This window comes from Ruditapes philippinarum, unplaced genomic scaffold (assembly GCF_026571515.1).
Source record: "Ruditapes philippinarum isolate M1 unplaced genomic scaffold, ASM2657151v2 ctg265_1_1_1_1, whole genome shotgun sequence".
Classification (NCBI taxonomy): Eukaryota; Metazoa; Mollusca; class Bivalvia; order Venerida; family Veneridae; genus Ruditapes; species Ruditapes philippinarum.
In genome coordinates, this window is record NW_026855197.1 from 56,850 (window position 1) to 76,705 (window position 19,856).

General features: G+C 33.1%; 2 protein-coding genes across 2 annotated transcripts; one reads left to right on the plus strand and one right to left on the minus strand.

Annotated features, from left to right (window-relative positions):
• Nucleotides 1-1,657: 1,657 nt before the first annotated feature.
• LOC132742424 (uncharacterized) lies at nt 1,658-2,354 on the minus strand. Its single transcript, XM_060730847.1, has one exon. It carries the CDS (start codon nt 2,308-2,310, stop codon nt 1,744-1,746), a length of 567 nt encoding a protein of 188 aa, XP_060586830.1. The 5' UTR covers nt 2,311-2,354; the 3' UTR covers nt 1,658-1,743.
• Nucleotides 2,355-7,775: 5,421 nt separating this feature from the next.
• Nucleotides 7,776-16,251, plus strand: LOC132742425 (mitochondrial calcium uniporter regulator 1-like). The gene is made up of 7 exons (XM_060730848.1): nt 7,776-7,944; nt 8,306-8,409; nt 9,069-9,170; nt 12,347-12,460; nt 13,159-13,212; nt 15,451-15,565; nt 15,894-16,251. Exons 1-7 carry the CDS (start codon nt 7,824-7,826, stop codon nt 15,947-15,949), a joined length of 666 nt encoding a protein of 221 aa, XP_060586831.1. The 5' UTR covers nt 7,776-7,823; the 3' UTR covers nt 15,950-16,251.
• The last annotated feature ends 3,605 nt before the right edge of the window (nt 16,252-19,856 follow it).

Below are 19,856 nucleotides of genomic sequence, written 5' to 3' on the forward strand. Positions count from 1 at the left end.
AACACGGACAAATTTTGTGACAGATGAACAGGCAGATAGATGATGGAGAAATGATTCCTTTATGTCACAATAACTCTGTAGCAGGTGACTCAAAAACCTTGCCAGAAGTTACATTTTTAACCAAAATATCTGTGAATCTTGCACACAACACATTGTTGTTGTTTTTATGGTGATCATTCTTTCGAAATGCCATCATGCATGCAGAAGTTCTAGATGGGACACAATCTCCAGCTGACCTTTGAGTCTTCCATGTGGCACATCATCTTTTTATGGTGGTAAGTACTGTATATTAAACTAAAATCCCATTATGCATGGACAAGTATCTGCCAAGAGCACTTCAGACTACATGTACATGAACAAGAGGGCCATGATGGCTCTTAAATTGCTTACTCTACATGACAAGGAACAAGTAATATTGTAATATAAGCAAAAGCAGATATAAAATCTGAAACTGATATCACAAAGCTCATTTTGTATCTGCAATATGCATGTGTAAAAACATTACTGGTTGCTTCTGCTGAGGGAAAACAACAGTTCCAAAAGATGTATACATATATTAAGGAAAATCAATAACCCCCTTGGGTGATTCCAATTTTGACCCCAGGGCTTTTCCTTTAATCTTCCTTTAAAAAACTTGGTAGACACAAATAAGAAGATTTTTAATGCTTAATATCTAACCTCTAGCTTGCAAGGTTTTTTTAAAAAAAAAGATTTTTATGTTTTTAACATGTACATATGAGGAAAGGGGGTAATTGATTTGCCCGTGGAGCGGCCAATTTAACCCCCAGGGCTTTTATTTGAATAAACTTTGTAGACACCCACAAGAAGATGTTTCATGCTATTAATCTAAGCTCTAGCTCCATGGGTTTTTTAAAAGAAGATTTATTTTTGTTTACTAAATACATAAAAGGAAAATCAATGACCCCCTGGCGGGGGGGGGGGACCAATTTTGACCCCAGGGCTTTTATTAGAACAAAATTGGTAAACACCCATTAGAAAATGTTTCATACTAAATATCTACGCTCTAGTTCTTTGGTTTTTTAAAAGATTTTTTAAGTTTTTCATATATACATTAAGGAAAAGCAATGAACCCCAAGGGTAGGGCTAATTTTGATCCCAGGGCTTTTATTTGAACAAACTTGGAAGACACTCACAAGAAGATGTTTCATGCCAAATATCTTAGCTCTAGCTCTATGCTTTTTTAAAGGATGATATTTTAAGGGTTTTTTTCATTCTGCATGGGATTAAATTCTTTGAGCAATTTTTAAAGGTGACCACCAAAGGAACATTCTTGTGAAGTTAGGATGAAATTGGCTTAGTGGTTTATAAGAAGATGTCATTAGAAGTTAAAGTTTACGTACAGACGACAGACGAAAAGCAGACGCCAGATGAAAAGCGATCACAAAAGCTGAACCATGTCACTATGTGACGGGTGAGCTAAAAATACATGCAGGTCTTGCACTTGACACCTGTACATTCTTCTTATGATAGTCACTTGTACCAGTTTCTTTTGAAATCCCATCATGCATGTAAAATACCCCAAAAAGTTGAACTTCGGAATTAATTGATTGTATCATTATATTCATCTTGATGTAATTTTCCAAGACAATGATGAAATACCTATTTTTCAAATATGGAAAAAGATCATAAATCTAGATACTGTGAAAACTAGCTGTAGATGTACTTTTATTTACAACATTATAATCATCAAGCACTTAGTGTTTTGTGGCTTCATTTTTTTCTTCAACTTAATGAAAACAAAAAGAATATATTTCCGGCTACCAGTCCATAATGCAGTAAATCTACTCTTTGAACTCCAAATATAACGCCATCACTTCCAAAAACAGCCCCAGATATAATGTATGTCAATGCAGCTGATATTCCATACACATTCCATTCTAGCAATGATAAAATTAAAACAGTTAGCAATGCCAGTCCACTACTAGCTTGAACAAACAGCTGCTTATTTTTAGCATCCATAAATTGTGAAGTTAAAGTGACTAGTCCAGAAAATGATATAATGATATAGCTCATCAGAAGAACTTGATAACTTGTACAAAACTGGTAAGCAATAAGTCCCATTCCAGCTGTCGCAGCTAACCATGATAAAAGTTTATGAGCTCTAAAAACAGGGCTAGATTCTGGACGCCTCATGGCAAATCTAACCACGCCAACACCTGCAGCTGTCCCTTGTATCAGTAAACCGGAAGCAGCAAATACGTAGCCATCTTGGAACAATGACAAAGTTACATAAAGTGCTGAACAAGCCAGGATCAGGTCTGAAACTGAGGTACTTATCTGACGAGCCATTTATATGTATCTGAAAATAGATAAATAAGTCATTGTTAAATAGTAAATCCAACACCGAATCTTCTTACTGACTCAGCTTTCACTGTCAAATTCTGTATTTTGTGGATTTTCTCCTAACTAACAAACTAGTTTGTTTAGTTCTGATTATGTTGACACTTATATCCGAGGCCCGTCAAGGAGGGTATCAAAATTACCTAAATTGTACATACTACAGTACCATGTGTCCGGAAAGATATGTAATAACCGTGATTTAATTCAGATAAAAGCTTCGGTGTTCTTTTTTTTTTTTTTTTTAACATGACACACAATATTTCAGCAGCAAATGCTGAAGTTTTGGATATTCTATTGTTTACTTTGCAAATAATTATTGCAGTTATATGAGGTCAGGCATTGCTTTCTTGACCCCCAAATTTCAACATCAACATTCTTGAAGTAGACATTAAAGGGACTCAACTGAGGTTTTTTTTTACATGATGGGACTGAAAATATTTTTTCCAGATAATTGTACCATTTGATGTAAGTTAAGACCACTAATCTTTGTGCAAAATTTCAGATCATTCTCGCACACCATTTTTCCAGAATAATTATTCAAATTGTAAAAAACTGACCCAAACTGAAAAACGTTTAAACGCTGTTCACTCAAATTAGGCTAAGAAAAGCATAAAAATACTATTTTCAATTTATTTCAAAGTATATTTCTTAACTATCTTTGCATATATTACTGTTTAAAGTGCCACAGCTCATTTATGTAAGAAATTCAAATGTTATGTTTTTAGACTTTTAAACCTCAGTGGAGTCCCTTTAAAATATTACCATTTACGGAGGTTGAAATAAATTTATTTACTTAATTATAGAAGAAACATGCATTTATATTGTTGATAAAAAAGTGACTGACAACCACTGAACAAAGAAAATTCTAAATCAAGCATTTTCAGGGCCGTCCGGGTTTGGTGGTTGTCCGGTTTTGGTGGTCCCCAGTACATATAATAAATTTGTTAAGGTAGACCATGGGTAACGCATTACCTCCACTTTGAAGAGTATTCAAATAGGCTAGAATCACTTGCCAACTACATTGAATTTGAGGGGCGTGGGTTCAAACCCCAGAAGGGGCAACTTTTTTTTTCTCCTTTTTTTCTTTTTAACATTATTTATGTATCTATCTGATCCCCTATCGAAGAAAAAAAGGTTTGGTTTAAATTATATAATTTTTGTAGGTATGTATTTGCTAAATAATGCCAACATTTATAGCAAATATGATACCAGATATTTTCAAAGTTTAATAAAATAAAAACTACACGGTAAAAGTATTTTATATTTCGCATGATAAACCAATATACCTTTAAGAAAATTTAGGCAAACTTTGAAAACAGCCCCTCATTATGGTAAATTTTAGGGATATTTTGAATGAGGCATTTTAGATAAGGAAATGGTAAAATTAGTGGTTAAAGTGGGTGGGGTAGGGTAACATTTTTATACATATTTAGAACATTTTGTTTAGAAACAAACCTTTTGCTTGTGTATTTTGTTACCTGAATGTTATTATTTGTTTCTTAAAAATGAACAAAAAAAAAACATTTTTTATAATGATGATATTACAGATTATTTAAAGTTTCCACATTTCTGAAAATAAGCCCTTCTAATGACAAAGTCTTAGTTCAGAAATATATCCATAACTCATAAACCACACGGTAAATTTTATTTAAATTTTGCATACAGGTGGCCTTGAAGACATATAACTGTCCTATGTTGTCAATTTTACAGTTCCTTATGGTACCCATTACCCATGGTCTACCTTAAGGTGATTCTGCTTTGTCAGCCATGTTTGTTTTCACTATGTGGGTCCAAAGTGAAAGTAGGCCAAAATTCATATAACAACAAAGCTCACATTGTTGTATGATGAGCCATTTGCAAGTACACTTCCAGTTCTATGTTTTAAAGACTATTTTAAACAAAAATAAAAATGATAACAATAAGAAAAATTACCTTGAATGTGCTACATTTCTGAAGACCAAAAACATTCTGTTGCAAAGTTTTATGCACATTTCATGAATGGCAAAATCCTTTTTTAAGTCTGTTTTAGTGCCTACAAAAGCTACTTTTTGCAGAAAATACAAAAAACTTTAAAAAATATAAACCTTAGGAAAGTAGTTTATCTGACCTTGAAAAAACATGGCCACCATGACATGTGTAAAAAAGTAGTACCATGAAAATAAACATCATTTATCTATCTCTTGTGTACATGACAAACAGACACACTTCACTGTTACACATAAAAAAGGTTAGATTTTAAAGTTTGATTGTGTTTTCATTTTAATTGTAGTTCATAAGGCTATAAATGATGATTGTTTTCTTGCACTACTTTTTTACAAAAAATAATGGAGGCCATGTGCTTAGAAGGACACGAGATATGGATTTATTTGGAGTTAAGTTTTGAAAGATTTTTGTATTTGCTGCAAAAAATAGCTTTTGTAGGCACTAAAACAGACTTAAAAAAGGATTTTGCCATTCATGAAATGTGCATAAAACTTTGCAACAGAATGTTTTTGGTCTTCAGAAATGTAGCACATTCAAGGTAAATATTCTTATTGTTATCATTTTTATTTTTGTTTATAATTGCCCTTAAGATATAAACCTGGAAGTGTACTTTCAAATGGTTCATCATTTTAAAATAAGAGCTTTGTTGTTATATGAATTTTGGCCTACTTTCACTTTGGACAGACTTTGTGAAAACAAACATGGCTGACAAAGCGGAATCACCTTAAATGAAATTATTAAAAACAGCATCGAGTTGGACATTATGCAGGTGATAATTGACCAATTATTGGGATATTACATGTTATTGTTAAATAATAAGAGGGTAAAATTTTATAAAACAATACAATAAGAAAAGGCTTTAATTCACGTCTGACATTTGAAACACAATACATAACAATTTTTGACAAAAACAAATTTTATGAAAAAAATAATTTTATGACTATAACAGTATAATATAATATAGGATGGGTGGGGTATTGCCCCTGCTCCATCGATGATCTGGTAGAATTCAAGTTGAAGAATTGGTGATGTATGATATAGTACTTGGTTAAAAAAACACATTTAAAAGATTGGTTTCAAAGATGATTCTTGATTAACATGTTAAATACATACAAGTTTTGCTGGAAGATGACAACTGCTAAACCAAGGCGTAATCACCGAGATGTTCCGAATCGGTCCAAAAGTGAAAGTAGAAACAGTTAGACGCGAACATACATTATTTCTGCAATCTGTCACTGTGTAAATGATTAGGATGAGTCGTTTAACTTTCCGGAATCGAAATATGTTTCGTCATTTGTTTGGTAAATATCCAGAAAGTGCAGTAATCTTGTAAAACTGGTATGATCGCTAAAGTAAAATCAGGGCCAACTCGGCCCTAAACACTCGTCCTCAAAACATTTCATCCATGTACAAATTTGTACGGGTCAACTTGGCCGTTAAATTATCATACTAGCGTTATTATAAAGCACAATCCAAGACATAATACAAGTGTTTGAATTATAATTTGATTAGGAAAGAGATATCAATGCACAAATTCGAGTTCAAATGAAAAATGGGATTGGTTGGAAAGTACATGTAGTTGTGTATACATTGAAAAGATGTTAGATTTATGTCATTAATGATGTTAATGATGTTGGATTGACGTCGGCCTCTGACGTCTAAAAAATTTTCATATACAACTAAAATCCAGAGTCTATGCAACATTTGAATCCAACATCTAAACAAAAATTCAATAATAAATTTGATACCTCTTGTCATCAGACACAAACCAGCAAAAACATTAGTTAGACGTTGGGTTCCAATGTTGGTTAGACATTGGATTCCAAAGTTGGTTAGACGTTGGATTCCAGTGTTGGAATCCAACATTAGAATCCAACATTGATACAACATCATGTGTTTGCTGGGTTGTGTCTGATGTCAAGAAATATTAAATTTAATAAATTTGCTTGTTTTCTTTTAATTATGCCCCTGAAGGGCGGCATGTAGTAATCACACTGTCCTCCCGTTTGTCCGTCCTTCCATCCATCCGTCCGATAATCTTGTTCAGGCTTCATCTCCAAAACCGTTGGGGAAATTTCAGTGAAACTTCACAAGATTGTTTGTAACAATGCCTTGTGCATAGTGTCTTGATTTTCCGCTCTTGATTTTTTTTGCACAGTTATGACCCCTTAATGGTCAAATTTTTAGTAAAATAGCTTGTTAGCTCTTCATCAAAACTTCACAGGATTTTTTTCTCCATTCCTAGTTGTACATACAAGATAAAAGATACAAGATACAAGAAACTTTATTTTTAGTCGGTTTACATATTACAAGAAACATTAGCTAATAAGCTATTTACCGACAATAACAAAGTCATAAAACATATTTACTAACATATCACAGTTCTGAAAATAAAAGCATATAAAACTATTAGCAGCTTAAGCCTGAAATAAGAGTATATAGTGTCTTTATTTCCCACTTTAGTCTTTTTGGTACAGTAATGGCCCCTTAATGGTCAATTTTTCAGTAAAATAAGCTTGTCTTCACTTCATCTCCAAAACTGCTGGGGGGTATTTCACTGAAACTTGACAGGATTGTTTGTCACCATGCCCAGTTGTGGTAGTATCTTTATTTTATGCTTGAATTTTTTTGGCACAGTTATGCCAGCAATGGTCATTTTTTTAGTAAAATAAGCTTGTCCGTGCTTCATCACCAAAACTGATAGGGGATTTCAGTGAATCTTCACTGGATTGCTTGTCTCTAAACCTAGTTGTGTTCACTCTCTTGATATTCTGCTTAATTTTCTTTGGCACAGTTATGGCTCCTTATTGGTCAATTTTTGAGTAAAATAAGCCTGTCAGCGCTTCATCACCAAAACTGTTGAGAGGATTTCAGTGAAACTTCACAGGATTGTTTGTCACCAAGCCTTGTGCATAGTACCTTGATTATTTAGTAAATTAACTACATGTCCATCTTTCATCTCCAAAACCTCTTGGGTAATTTCAGTGAACATTTATAAAATTGTTTGCATAGTGCCATGATTTTGTGCATGATTTTTTACGACAGTTATGGGCCCTTGATGATGAATTTTTTTAGTAAATTTTTTTCAGACTATTTCTCCTACTCTTTTAATGGAATGATATTTATCAAAGGCAGTCAGGGGTAGTATTACCAGTATTTTGGCATATGATTTGGAATTTATGTCAAAGCTTCCTTTTGGGGCATAAGTCAATTTTCAGGGATAGCTCTTGTTTATTATTTAAGTAGCAAAATTTGGATATTGTGTGATGACATTTTATGATAAACATAATAAACTGGACAGAGATAACCCTGTGAATAAAAGTTGTTGTTTTTTTTCAGAAAATAATTCCATTGTACAATATGTGTACTGTGATCTGCACAAACATTGTACTTAGTTGTTTCAAATTGAATAGAATTGTAGGTGATATTTACCAGTATTACTTTATGTCTTATTATTTTCAGATATAAGATGCAAGTATATGTGTCATGTGACTGAGAAAACAGGTGAGATGAGGAATATAGATCCTGTAGCAAACAAACAAGCTTCATCACCTTTCTATTTAGATACACTTGCAGTCTCCAAAAGATTGATAGATAAAGGTAAAGTATGGTTGTGGACTTCACCTTGTGACTTGTTTTTGATTTTTTAATATAAGACATTCATGTACAGTTTTGTATATTACATAGAATTAACTTTTGACCATGGATGACCTTTATCCTGGTTTAGTTAAGTAATTTTGAAATATTCACCTCCATTCATCATTATAATTTGAGTAAACTTTTACATCAAAAATATAAAAAAAAAACTTGAACTTGAATTACTGTGAGTGTTGTCAAGTTGTCCTCTGCTAAATTAAACCATGCACATTCAGTTATGGGATGGTTTTATAAACTAATGTGTACATCAAACATATGTACATGTATTCCATAAATTGTAAAACAGTTGTATATAATTTTTTAGGGTTTCAAAGAGGAGAGGCTGAGGCTATGACAGAAGTTTTGTCTGATGTAATTACCATGGTGGTTGACCAACAAACAAGAATAATGGTCACGAAATTACAACAGGTATAAAAATATTATTTATTGATTTCTTGAACTTACCAGATCACAATTAAGCCACTGCATCCTTCCTGGGCAGGCTGTCAAGTAGTTTACCAGTACTAGTTGCCTTGAACACTATCACAAAGAACTGATCACTTCTAATAAAAAATTATTACATGCCAGAGCAGAGGTACAGTGCAAATGACTGTTGAAAGGATTTCATGATCAATTACAACGAAAGTGACCTTGGCCGTCCGGGAATTGGACCCAGACGGCCTCATTCACAGTCCAATGATCTACCTATTGAGCTAACCAGATGGTGCCTTATGGTTCTCTATAAAATTTATATAGTTTTTGCCCCCTGGGTTTACTGGTTAACTCACTTCTTCACAAGTGATCGACTACTTATGCCACTTGATTGGTGAATAAGCAGTGGCAGACAATTTATCACAGACACTCTTTATTAACTCTTGTCAAAAAGATCATAATTATGTTGTATGCTAAAATTATTGACTTTTGTGAACTGACTAGAAGATGTTGGTGTGAGATATTATATGTATATACATGAAGGTTGTATACAGCTTATTAAATTCATGACTATAAATTTATGTATATTTCCCTGAATAAATTGATAAGATACAATGACATCTTAATTTCTACCATACAATGTATGTATTTTTCAGGAAATAATGGTTCAGCAATTACTTGCTCAGATAGCCTCAGTGAAGAAAGATATGGTTATTCTAGAAAAAAGTGAATTTACTATGATAAGAAATGATACTGAGGTAACTTACTTCAACTTTGTAGTGTAAAATGTAATTTAATTAATAAATATGAAACTATCCTTAAAGTTACATTAAATAAATTTCATTAAAACAGAAATAGCGACATTTCATTAATAAATTGGGTTTCATATCGACTCCAGATCTTATTTTGTTGTCCAGACAACCAAAATGAGTTTTATAAGCATAAAAAATGGATAACCTCATTGTTGCGAAATCGGAAGTACAATATCTGTTAGCATGAGAAACTCCGCCTTCTGATCATCCGTACATCAACATTAAATCAACAAACATGACTATAAGTAGCCGTCCTAATTTAACGGTATATTTCCGCATTGTAACGGATGTTTTCATACAAATTTAATCTTTTTTAGCTCGACTATTCGAAGAATATGAGAGCTATTGTAGTCGCCCCGGCGTCGGCGTCAGCGTCCGCGTCGGCGTCTGCGTTGGTTAAAGTTTTTTGTAAAGTCAAATATCTCAATTATTACTTGAGATATTCAATTGAAACTTACAATACTTATTTATAGTAACAAGGTACATCAGATTGACAAGTTGGATAACTCTGCCTACAATATTGACAGAATTATGCCCCTTTTTAACTTAGAAATTTTGGTTAAAGTTTTTTTGTAAAGTCAAATATCTCAATTATTGCTTGAGATATTCAATTTAAATTACTTTTTTATAGTAACAATGTACATCAGTTTGCAAAATTGCATAACTCTGCCTGCAATATTTGCAGAATTATTTGCCCCTTTGAAACTTAGAAATTTTGGTTAAAGGTTAAAGGTCTTCAAAGATATTTACTTGAAACTTTACACATGCACTTAGGGTCATAATTGGAGGGTCATAATTGTGTCACTGACCAAGTTCCATAACTCTATCTTGCACTAAGGCTGATTCTACTTAGTCTCTTGGTTAATGTTTACATGCAAGTTTTACATATCTCAATAACTATTCAAGATATTTATTTAAAACTTCACATATGCATTTAGGGTCATAATTGTAGGTCACTGACAAAGATCCATAATTCTATCTTGCATTTAGTCTGATTTTTCTCCCCTTTTTCAACTTAAAAATTCGTGGTAAAGTTTTGCTTGTAAGCTGTTATCTCAATAACTACTGAAGGGTTTGTGCCTTTTTTGGGACAATTTTATGCATTCATAATAATAAAGCAGTGATTTACTTGATAAAACATCTTAATAACAAGCCTTTGTACCTTTTCTGTCAAATTTATGTATTCATAGGTAATTAGTATTATTATACTCAATAAAACACCCTTGTGACATTACCTTCCGAATAGTCAAGCCAATACTGTATAATTAGACTGTCTCTAAGACCTATAACATGAATTTATAAAAAAAATTAGCCCTTTTGTGAACTTAAAAAATTTAACATTATCAAGGCTCTTTTACTATCAAGCACTTAGAATAGTCGAGCATGCTGTCCTACCGACAGCTCTTGTTTATGAGATGATTACTTTTTACTGAACCTCAGGCCTAGTGCACCATGAAGTTAAACAGTTATAATGTATTTGCACAAGAAAATCTCATATTTGTTGTGTTCCGGATAGCAGTTATAATACTGTGACGTAGCGCATACATAAGCTGATTATAATCTTCATTTGCATGTTAAAATTCGTATACGAACTTTAGTGTTACCGTGGGGTTTTCCGTTTAAAATCCTTATTTATGAACAATATTTGATAAGATTTACAACAATACTGTTAAAAAGGTTAATTAATCTGTAGAATGCTTGGTTTTTAGGCCGACGGCAAAATATTTTTACATATTTATTTAGTGTAGCTTTAAGTTATAACAATATGGATGTTGTTCAATTAAATCAATTGTTCTATGGTTTAATGATTTTTAGCTCGACTATTCGATAAGAATAAGTAGAGCTATTGTAGTCACCCGTCGGCGTCTGCGTCGGCGTAACCACTTATGTTAAAGTTTTTGTAATAGTTCAAATATTTTCAAAGTCCATTGACATATGGCTTTGAAACTTTGCACACTTGTTCACCATCATAACCCCAACCTGTAGAAAGGAGGAGGTAACTCTATCAAGCATTTTGACAGAATTATGCCCCTTTTTCGACTTAGAATTAACGTTAAAGTTTTTGTAATAGTTCAAATATTTTCAAAGTCCATTGACATATGGCTTTGAAACTTTGCACACTTGTTCACCATCATGACCCCAACCTGTAGACAGGAGGAGGGAACTGTATCAAGCATTTTGACAGAATTATGCCCCTTTTTTCGACTTAGAATTTACGTTAAAATTTTTGTAATACCTCAAATATTTTCAAAGTCCATTGATATATGGCTTTGAAACTTTGCACACTTGTTCACCATCATGACCCCAACCTGTAGACAGGAGGAGGTAACTCTATCAAGCATTTTGACAGAATTATGCCCCTTTTTATACTTAGAATTTACGTTAAAGGTTTTATAATAGTTCAAATATTTTCAAAGTCCATAGATTTATGGCTTTGAAACTTTGCACACTTGTTCACCATTATGACCCCAACCTGTAGACATGAGGAGGTAACTCTATCAAGCATTTTGACAGAATTATGCCCCTTTTTCGACTTAGAATTTACGTTAAAGTTTCTGTAATACCTCAAATATTTTCAAAGTCCATTGACATATGGCTTTGAAACTTTGCACACTTGTTCACCATCATCACCCCAACCTGTAAACTGGAGGAGGTAACTGTATCAAGCATTTTTTTTTTACTATCAAGCACTAAGAATAGTTGAGCGTTGCTGTCCTACCAACAGCTCTTGTATCATAAATTTTTATTCTTTACTACACTTGAACCCTTAAATTTGAATTCTTAGCAACTTACTTAAAATGAATTACCAAGAGACATTAAATTACATATGTAATACTAATGTTTTAATATTCAAACCAAATTTTTTTTTTTATATATATGATACTTAGGAGCTTAAAGTAATTTGTATCACATGGCAAGGGCTATCAATTCAACAAATTTGTTTCAGTACAGTTCTTAAAGACATACAACCTTGGGAAGTTTTTTTTTCAACTTTGAGGCTATGGTTTAGAAGGGAATGCTATTCAAAGTGAAAATTCTGATTGACATGGATAAAAGCTATCCTTTTGAGTCCATTGTGGTCAGATGAGATAAATAATGCATTATTGATTTGATATTTTCAGAAACAAGGAATTTTGATTAAGCATTTAGAGGCACAACTTGCAGATGGCATCAAGAAACTGGAGGGTCAAGTAAAGTTGGATATCAACCTGGAAAAATCTAGAGCTGTAGAAGCTGTTAGTATAACATTCAGTTACAAACATACACTTAAGATAAAGTTATAACTTTTTAAAGTAATGATTTAAGTATGATTTATTTATGTGTTAACATCTCTAGTTCAAACAATTGTCAGCAAAAATAAAATATGAAATTTAAAAGTTCATGGTTACTGTGTTCAATTGAAAGTTCAGAATATCACCACAAGCAAAGTCACTACATTTTAGGAAGATTCAACATTAATGCTTATTTTATTGCCGTTTTTTTATACAAAATGCAAATGCCAGGATGAAAGAAGAAATGTAACATTACAAAATTTCAAAATAAAAACTGCATGGTACTCTGGTACCTGTTCGTTATACATCTGCAGAGACACATGTATAAAATTTGTACCCGTTTAAAGTCTTAGTTATACCTGTTAAAAGTAATGATCCACTCACCACTAGGAAGGTAAAAGAAAATAAAACATTTTTAACCTTGGTCATTTTTTGACTTCATGATTGCCAAGGATAAGTCAAAATGGCAGTGTTGAGCTTTAAGTGGGGATTTTTACCATCTGACTGACTCTGCAGACTTGGGCATTAATCTTAGGGCTTAAACATAAAAATATAAGCAAGGTTCATGGGGATGGAAGGGCGGTGACTTCAGTCGAGAATTATTAAAAACATTTCTATAATTATATGAAAATAAAACATATATGATTTGCTTTATATTTCAGCATGCACTGAATGAGAAACAGCTTCAGACATTAATAAACAAAATGGAAGTAGAGGTTTGTATTATAATTTAATGCTGAAATTTTATGCTAACCAGTAAAATACTTTTTGGCCATGTAATAAAAATCCATATTACCAACAGTATACTTGGCTTATGTTTCAGTATGTTAATAAATTTACATAAAAGTTATTGTTATTTTTTGTTCTAAATGTCATATTTCTCGAATCAAATATAAATTTACTTTTTCTCTAAAATCGTGACTCAGTAAATAGTTACCCAGTAAGAATTACTACCAATGTTTGTGTGCGCAGCATTCACTTAGCTGTTTAACATCTGACATCATCTTCTTTATGTGTGTCTTTTTCCAGTGCTAGTGAGCTACTATGAAAACAGTTAAAAATTGCTGTTATAATACTTATTAGCCATAAAATAAAATGAATATTTGTTAGTTTTTCTTCAGTATGCTATATATTTCACACATTGAAGTAAGAAATATCCACGTTTTTTTTCGTTGCCCTACACGCTTGTATAAATACTCTAATTGTCTCACTGCTCAGTGTGTTTATACATGTATAATATTATATTCACTCAAACCAAACAAATATATTCCCTATGTATCGGGCAAACAGTCGTCAATGGGTAACATATATCCACACAAAATGATTTTATTGGTTACCACTTCTCAGTCTGTAAAACCCTGATTATTTCTCTGTAATAAATTTTAGTTAGGGAGTGGATTATGTAGGAATCTGTTTGTCCAACCAGTAGGGTAGTGTAGTTAAACGTTACAGATAACAACACATATGTTACAAAATTCTTCATATACCAAAGAGATCAAATTTAGCCCTTTTTCCTGTCTTAACCAATGTGCCTTTGCAAATGGATCAGTTTTAGTGTGTTTATACCTTACATTTAATCAAAACATAATAAAGTTGCACTTTACAATTACATTAGCATTGCCAGGTCAATCAGTTTTTATATGCCCGAAAGAATTTCGGGCATATTATGTTATACCCCCTGGCGTGCATCTGTCCGTCCGTTAGTTAGCAGTTTGGTTTCCGGAGCATAACTTAAGTTCCATTTGGCCCACAGTATTCAAACTTCATAGGATGATTGCCCATATTAGGTAGAAAACCCCTATCGATTTTGGGGTCACAAGGTCAAAGGTCAAGGTCACTATTACCGCAAAACTGAAAATGGCTTCCTGAGCATAACTTAAGTTCCATTTGGCCCACAGTTTTCAAACTTCATAGGATGATTGTCCATATTAGGTAGAAGACCCCTATTGATTTTGGGGTCACAAGGTCAAAGGTCTAGGTAACTATTACCGTAAAACTGAAAATGGTTTCCGCAGCATAACTTAAGTTCCATTTGACCCATAGTATTCAAACTTCATAGGATGATTGCCAATATTGGGTAGAAGACCCCTATTGATTTTGGGGTCACAAGGTCAAAGGTCACTATTACCGTAAAGCTGAAAATGGTTTCCGCAGCATAACTTAAGTTCCATTTGGCCCACAGTATTCCAACTTCATAGGATGATTGCCCATATTGGGTAGAAGACTCCTCTTGATTTTGGGCTCACAAGGTCAAGGTCACTATTAGCTTAATACTGAAAATGGTTTCTGGAGCATAACTTAAGTTCCATTTGGCCCACAGTATTCAAACTTCATAGGATGATTGTTCATATTGGGTAGAAGACCCCTATTGATTTTGGGGTCACAAGGTCAAAGATCAAGGTTACTATCACTGTAAAACTGGAAACATTTTTTGCTAAATAACTCAAGCATTAATCAACCTACAGCTGTAAAATTTTTATAGGATTAACAGCTTTATACCCCTGACGTCTTTTCGTCTATCCGTTGTAGCATTTTTACTTACAAGATAACAACTTGATGGTGGTGCTTTGAAAACAGCTACTGTATATATACATTAATGTTCTTCAGCTATAATGAGGATTGCTTTTTGAAGGAGGTAATACTGTATTTAATTCCCATGTCTTACAAAGGCTTCATCCTTACTAAAAGAAAAAGTACTTTCGGGCATATAATGCTCAGCCTAGCGTTGCTCTTGTTTGACTATTTGAATTATATTGATTCCTGATCTTGTTTGATTTAATTAATTTGACAGTTGATGCATAAAATTTAAGTAAAGGTAGCCAAGTCGTTTAAATTATGGGATTCATATATATCAATTCAACATTTTTTTATATTTCTATTTTACTAAAAATAACAGCATTTGTTTCCATACATCAATCAATGTTACCAGCATTTTTGTCAATGTGTATTTACAGCATGCAACAACTGAAAAAAACCTTAATGCACTGGAAAACAAAATAGAAGTATCTGTGTCAAATCTTAGAACCCAGAATGAGAAAAACAGAAATGACGTCTTTAAATACCTCATAGGTATGTAACTGTTTCACAGATATTCTAACAGTTACAAATAACTAAAAAGTGAATGATTAGAAATATTTTATAAATGGATACACAATTATTTTAAACATATTCTGACAGACAGTCATTTAGTTTAGATGAACTTATTCCACATTACATATTTTTGATAGAATTTTTACAGAGATGTATATTGTATATATCACACCTACAGTGATAGCTTATCGTGATATATTTGTCCTCCTGACTGTTAACATATTCTTTATATTAGATCTTCTTATAAACCACATAAAATTGTTTATTTGATAAATTGTAACTTAATTACCTTTCTGTTTTCTTTCAGGATTAGTGTTGTCGGCGGCAACTGCTATTTTAGCATATCTCAGACTTATTTCATGATAAAACAATTTGTTACATAGTTTGTTAAATATCAAAATGTTATGTCACTTCAAGCATACACATCTTGTTCTAGCATTTTTGTTTGAATGTTTTGAAAATATTGTTAATTTATATTTTTAATGTATTTCATTATTTTTTTATTGAGCATAAGTGATTGGGCTTGTTATTAAACAACTAATATTCTTGTGTATCAAACAGTGTGAAGAATATTTTATAAAAACACCACCAAAACTGTTCAACCAGAAACCAGAGGATGGAAGCTGGAATACAGTGGATTATAGATTTATATTGTGTACTGTATGTAATACTGTATGTAATACAGTGGATTATAGATTTATATTGTGTACTGTATGTAATATATATGATGGTACATTCTATTATTATTTGATTGTCAACAATTTAGGAAAACTTTGTTTATTGAATAGAATATAAAACAACTAAAAAAAACTGTGCTCTTTGTGAAAGATGTTGTAATGGCTATTACTTCTCTATTTTTACAAAATGTAATTATGTAAAAGATATTATTTCTCATTTTTTTTACATGTGATTTTATTATGTTTATGTATATATGACTTAATGTGTGAACTTTATTGGTTAGTTTAAACTGTAAAGTTGTCATCTCTGGAATATACAATACTTGTTGTGCAATGTATGTTATAACTCAATATAATGATAATTAATCTGTATACAGTGTATAGTATACTTGTATATTGTTACCTCATCTATAAAACAATACATGTTATACTTCAGGTTGTCATGTTATATAAACTTACAGAAATAAATAAATTGAACTGACAATCATTGATACTTAAACACAGTTTGTGATATTTATGTAATGTAATTCTGTATAAATGATTCTTCAGAAAAGTTGGACTTTCAGGAAAAAGGGCTTCTTTCTCCCCAAAGCACAAAATCCTTAGAGGTGAGCTCTTATGGTAACATGATGTGTGTTGTCCTCATGCAGTCTTCATCCACAATTTATTTAAACACCATCTCCTTAACCACTTGATAGACAGATGTATTCCTTTAAAACTATAATGTCCATGGCTTCGATATTTGTTATGTAGCATCACCTCTTAAAACGTTATATACCAGGTCCCATAATAAAAAATATGCTCATCCTTCAATTTACGTAGTAAATTGTATTTAAATCCCTTCTCTGGAACTGCATGTCCTAGAGTTTAGTTATCTGACCTATAGCATTTCCCAGCGGTCCTCTAAAAATTTTATAAATTCAAAACGTTTTATTACCTAGAGGGAATCTACATATTAATATGAATCGTGGTTTTGGGGCCTAAAATAGCCTCGCCCGAGTAGGATAGAATAGTGTACATATTTGTGCAATAAGAAACTATGATCTTTCCTAGCAATGATTTCAGGTGACCGATTTAGGGTCATCGCCTTATTAAGTTCTTTTAATTATAAGAAATTGGCCAAATTAAGAATTACCCACAAGTATATAAGTAAGTATATAAGATGCAAATTTAGTTTAACTATTTTAACTTTAAAAGTTAGTCTGTTATGTGCCTCCTGATCAGCCTTTCGCTTTCGGAAGTTCTTGTTGTTCTATCTTCCTGTATTCGTTAGAGCCTGATTATTTGAAAATGTGCTGGAAGTATAGATGAAATTTATCTAAATGGTCCATTTTATTTTTGTACTTTACCTACCGCATTTTTTTCGTTATTTGTACACACAACCCATACTACAGATGCATATATACTCAGTCACAAACTTTATGCACTAAATATCTTAATCATACGAATATAGACAATCTTACATAAACCACGGATTTATAAATCAGCGCATAAACCTACATAACACTGGCTGATTCTTTAAATCGAGCCTCTGGCTCACGTGTGCCTCGCCCGATCTGCACGATATTGTCGATTTCCGGTTTCCAACACTTCCCACGTGTTTGAATATCGCTGTTCAATCTGAGCGGGAATTGCTTATTATTGATCAAAACCAAGAAAAAACAATTTGTTGAGTAATTTAGACGATTCTCAGGAATGCCATGGCTCTCTGAAAATCATGCCACGGCTTTCTGAAAATCAGGGAAATCAGGCATGCTGCATGCTGATACTTAACGTTGCACATCACTTTGGGCGCTCTCGACAGACCATCCATAACCTTGCAAACCGCAATGCAAATACTGGCTCCGTCAATGATCGCCAAAGGCCAGGTAGAGAACGTGCGACGTCTCGTAGAGACGACCGCACCATAACGTTAGCTCATTTACGTGATCACCGTAACTGCACGACATCTTGGGATTTCTGCAAAGACCATCCGACGCCGTTTAAGGCGGTGAAACTGTCCTCTCCGTGTCAGGAGACCTTACACTGGGCAGATTTTAACGGCACCTCACAGGGCCGCCAGGTTGGCATGGTCAATGCATCATCAGCACTGGAGGCGGAACCAGTGGAATAATGTTTTTTTTTCGGACGAATCACGTTTCAGGGTCAGTTGTGCGGATGGTAGTTAGGATTTCCCGACGTAGAAACGAGATATTTGCCCAATGTTGTATCAGGGAGAGAGATAGGTTTGGTGGTGGCTAAAAGACAGCACTGGTAATTATTCATGGGAAGATGACAATGCTTGGCCTCGTACTGCCCGAATAACCACACAGTTCTTAGCTCAAAACAACGTCAACATCCTGCTCTGGCCTGCAATCTCCCAAGATCTGCACCCTATAGAGGCACATCTGGGATGAACTCGGACGCAGAGCAAGGGCAAACCACGGTAAACAACGGCAACAGACAGGCTTTGCTGGTTGAGTGTCAGGCAATTCCAAATGACTTCATGAGACGTTACGTTCACCCCATGAGGAGAAGAATTTAGGCTTGCATAAACAGAAATGGTGGGCATACGCGTTATTGACAAATTTAAGTCAACATTTATCTGTTATTTTTGGCATTTAGCGAGTCATTTTCTATTTAGTCAAATAAAACATTTTCTTTTAATGCACAGGCATATTTCCACAGCGCCAATAACCTCTGAACATTTATAAACAACATCAACGTAATTGAATATCACCAAAATCTCTAGACTGTAATGTGATAGAAGCTTCATGGAAAGGTGATAGAAGCTATATACACGGGGTGAAATGAACCGCCTCAAATGAAGTTTTGGTACAAAACCACAAATCATTGCCTACGAATATGCGAAAATTGTCCAATAGTGAAGAAATCTAAGCCAATATTATGAAAAACTATGCAACAATGCTGCAGGCTGAAATCAACAGTCAGGGTACGATACGATATTGGAATAATTTATTTTGCAACATTGGCTTACAATGCACTATCACAGTTATTGGGCATGCTTATTCAATATGTGTTTCTTATGAAATTTAATAAATGAAATGTTATATCATGTCTTTAGTTTATTCATTGAAAATTTCAGCACGATCATACCAAAATTGACACATATGTGACCATTTATACATGCACACTTATAAGATTTGTTAAATGTAGTGTCATTAAGAAAAGACCAGCTTTATTTGGCCTTGTAATATGGAACGCAGCTTCATATACATAGTTTATTCATTCTTTTAGTATGAATACTAAATACTTAACCACATTAATACTAAATGTTTTTGATTTCAACACACTTCACCGGAAGTGGTATCCAGTGATATTGCAAGTTTGGTTTAATAAAATTGAGTTGTAAGCTAAATAGTTGATCTAGAAACCATTTATCTGTGTGATATAAATGAATTGCATTCCTAGGGAAAAGTAAATGCAAAATAAATCCAATGCAAACCTAACAAAAAAACCAAGTAAATGCATTGCATTAGCATTAAGCATTTAAATCAATTCCTTATGCAAAAACTTAGGCATTAGTTTAATACATTACCAACAGAAGATATATAATTGCATATGTCGATTTTATAACTCTGCTTAGTTGGATA

Bases quoted from the DNA above. Each gene is read 5' to 3' on its own strand.
- LOC132742424 (XM_060730847.1), bottom strand. From the start codon at position 2,310: ATGGCTCGTCAGATAAGTACCTCAGTTTCAGACCTGATCCTGGCTTGT.
- LOC132742425 (XM_060730848.1), top strand. From the start codon at position 7,824: ATGTGTCATGTGACTGAGAAAACAGGTGAGATGAGGAATATAGATCCT. The intron at 7,945-8,305 runs GTAAAGTATGGT...ATAATTTTTTAG, and splicing joins CAAAAGATTGATAGATAAAG to GGTTTCAAAGAGGAGAGGCT. The intron at 9,171-12,346 runs GTAACTTACTTC...TGATATTTTCAG, and splicing joins TGATAAGAAATGATACTGAG to AAACAAGGAATTTTGATTAA.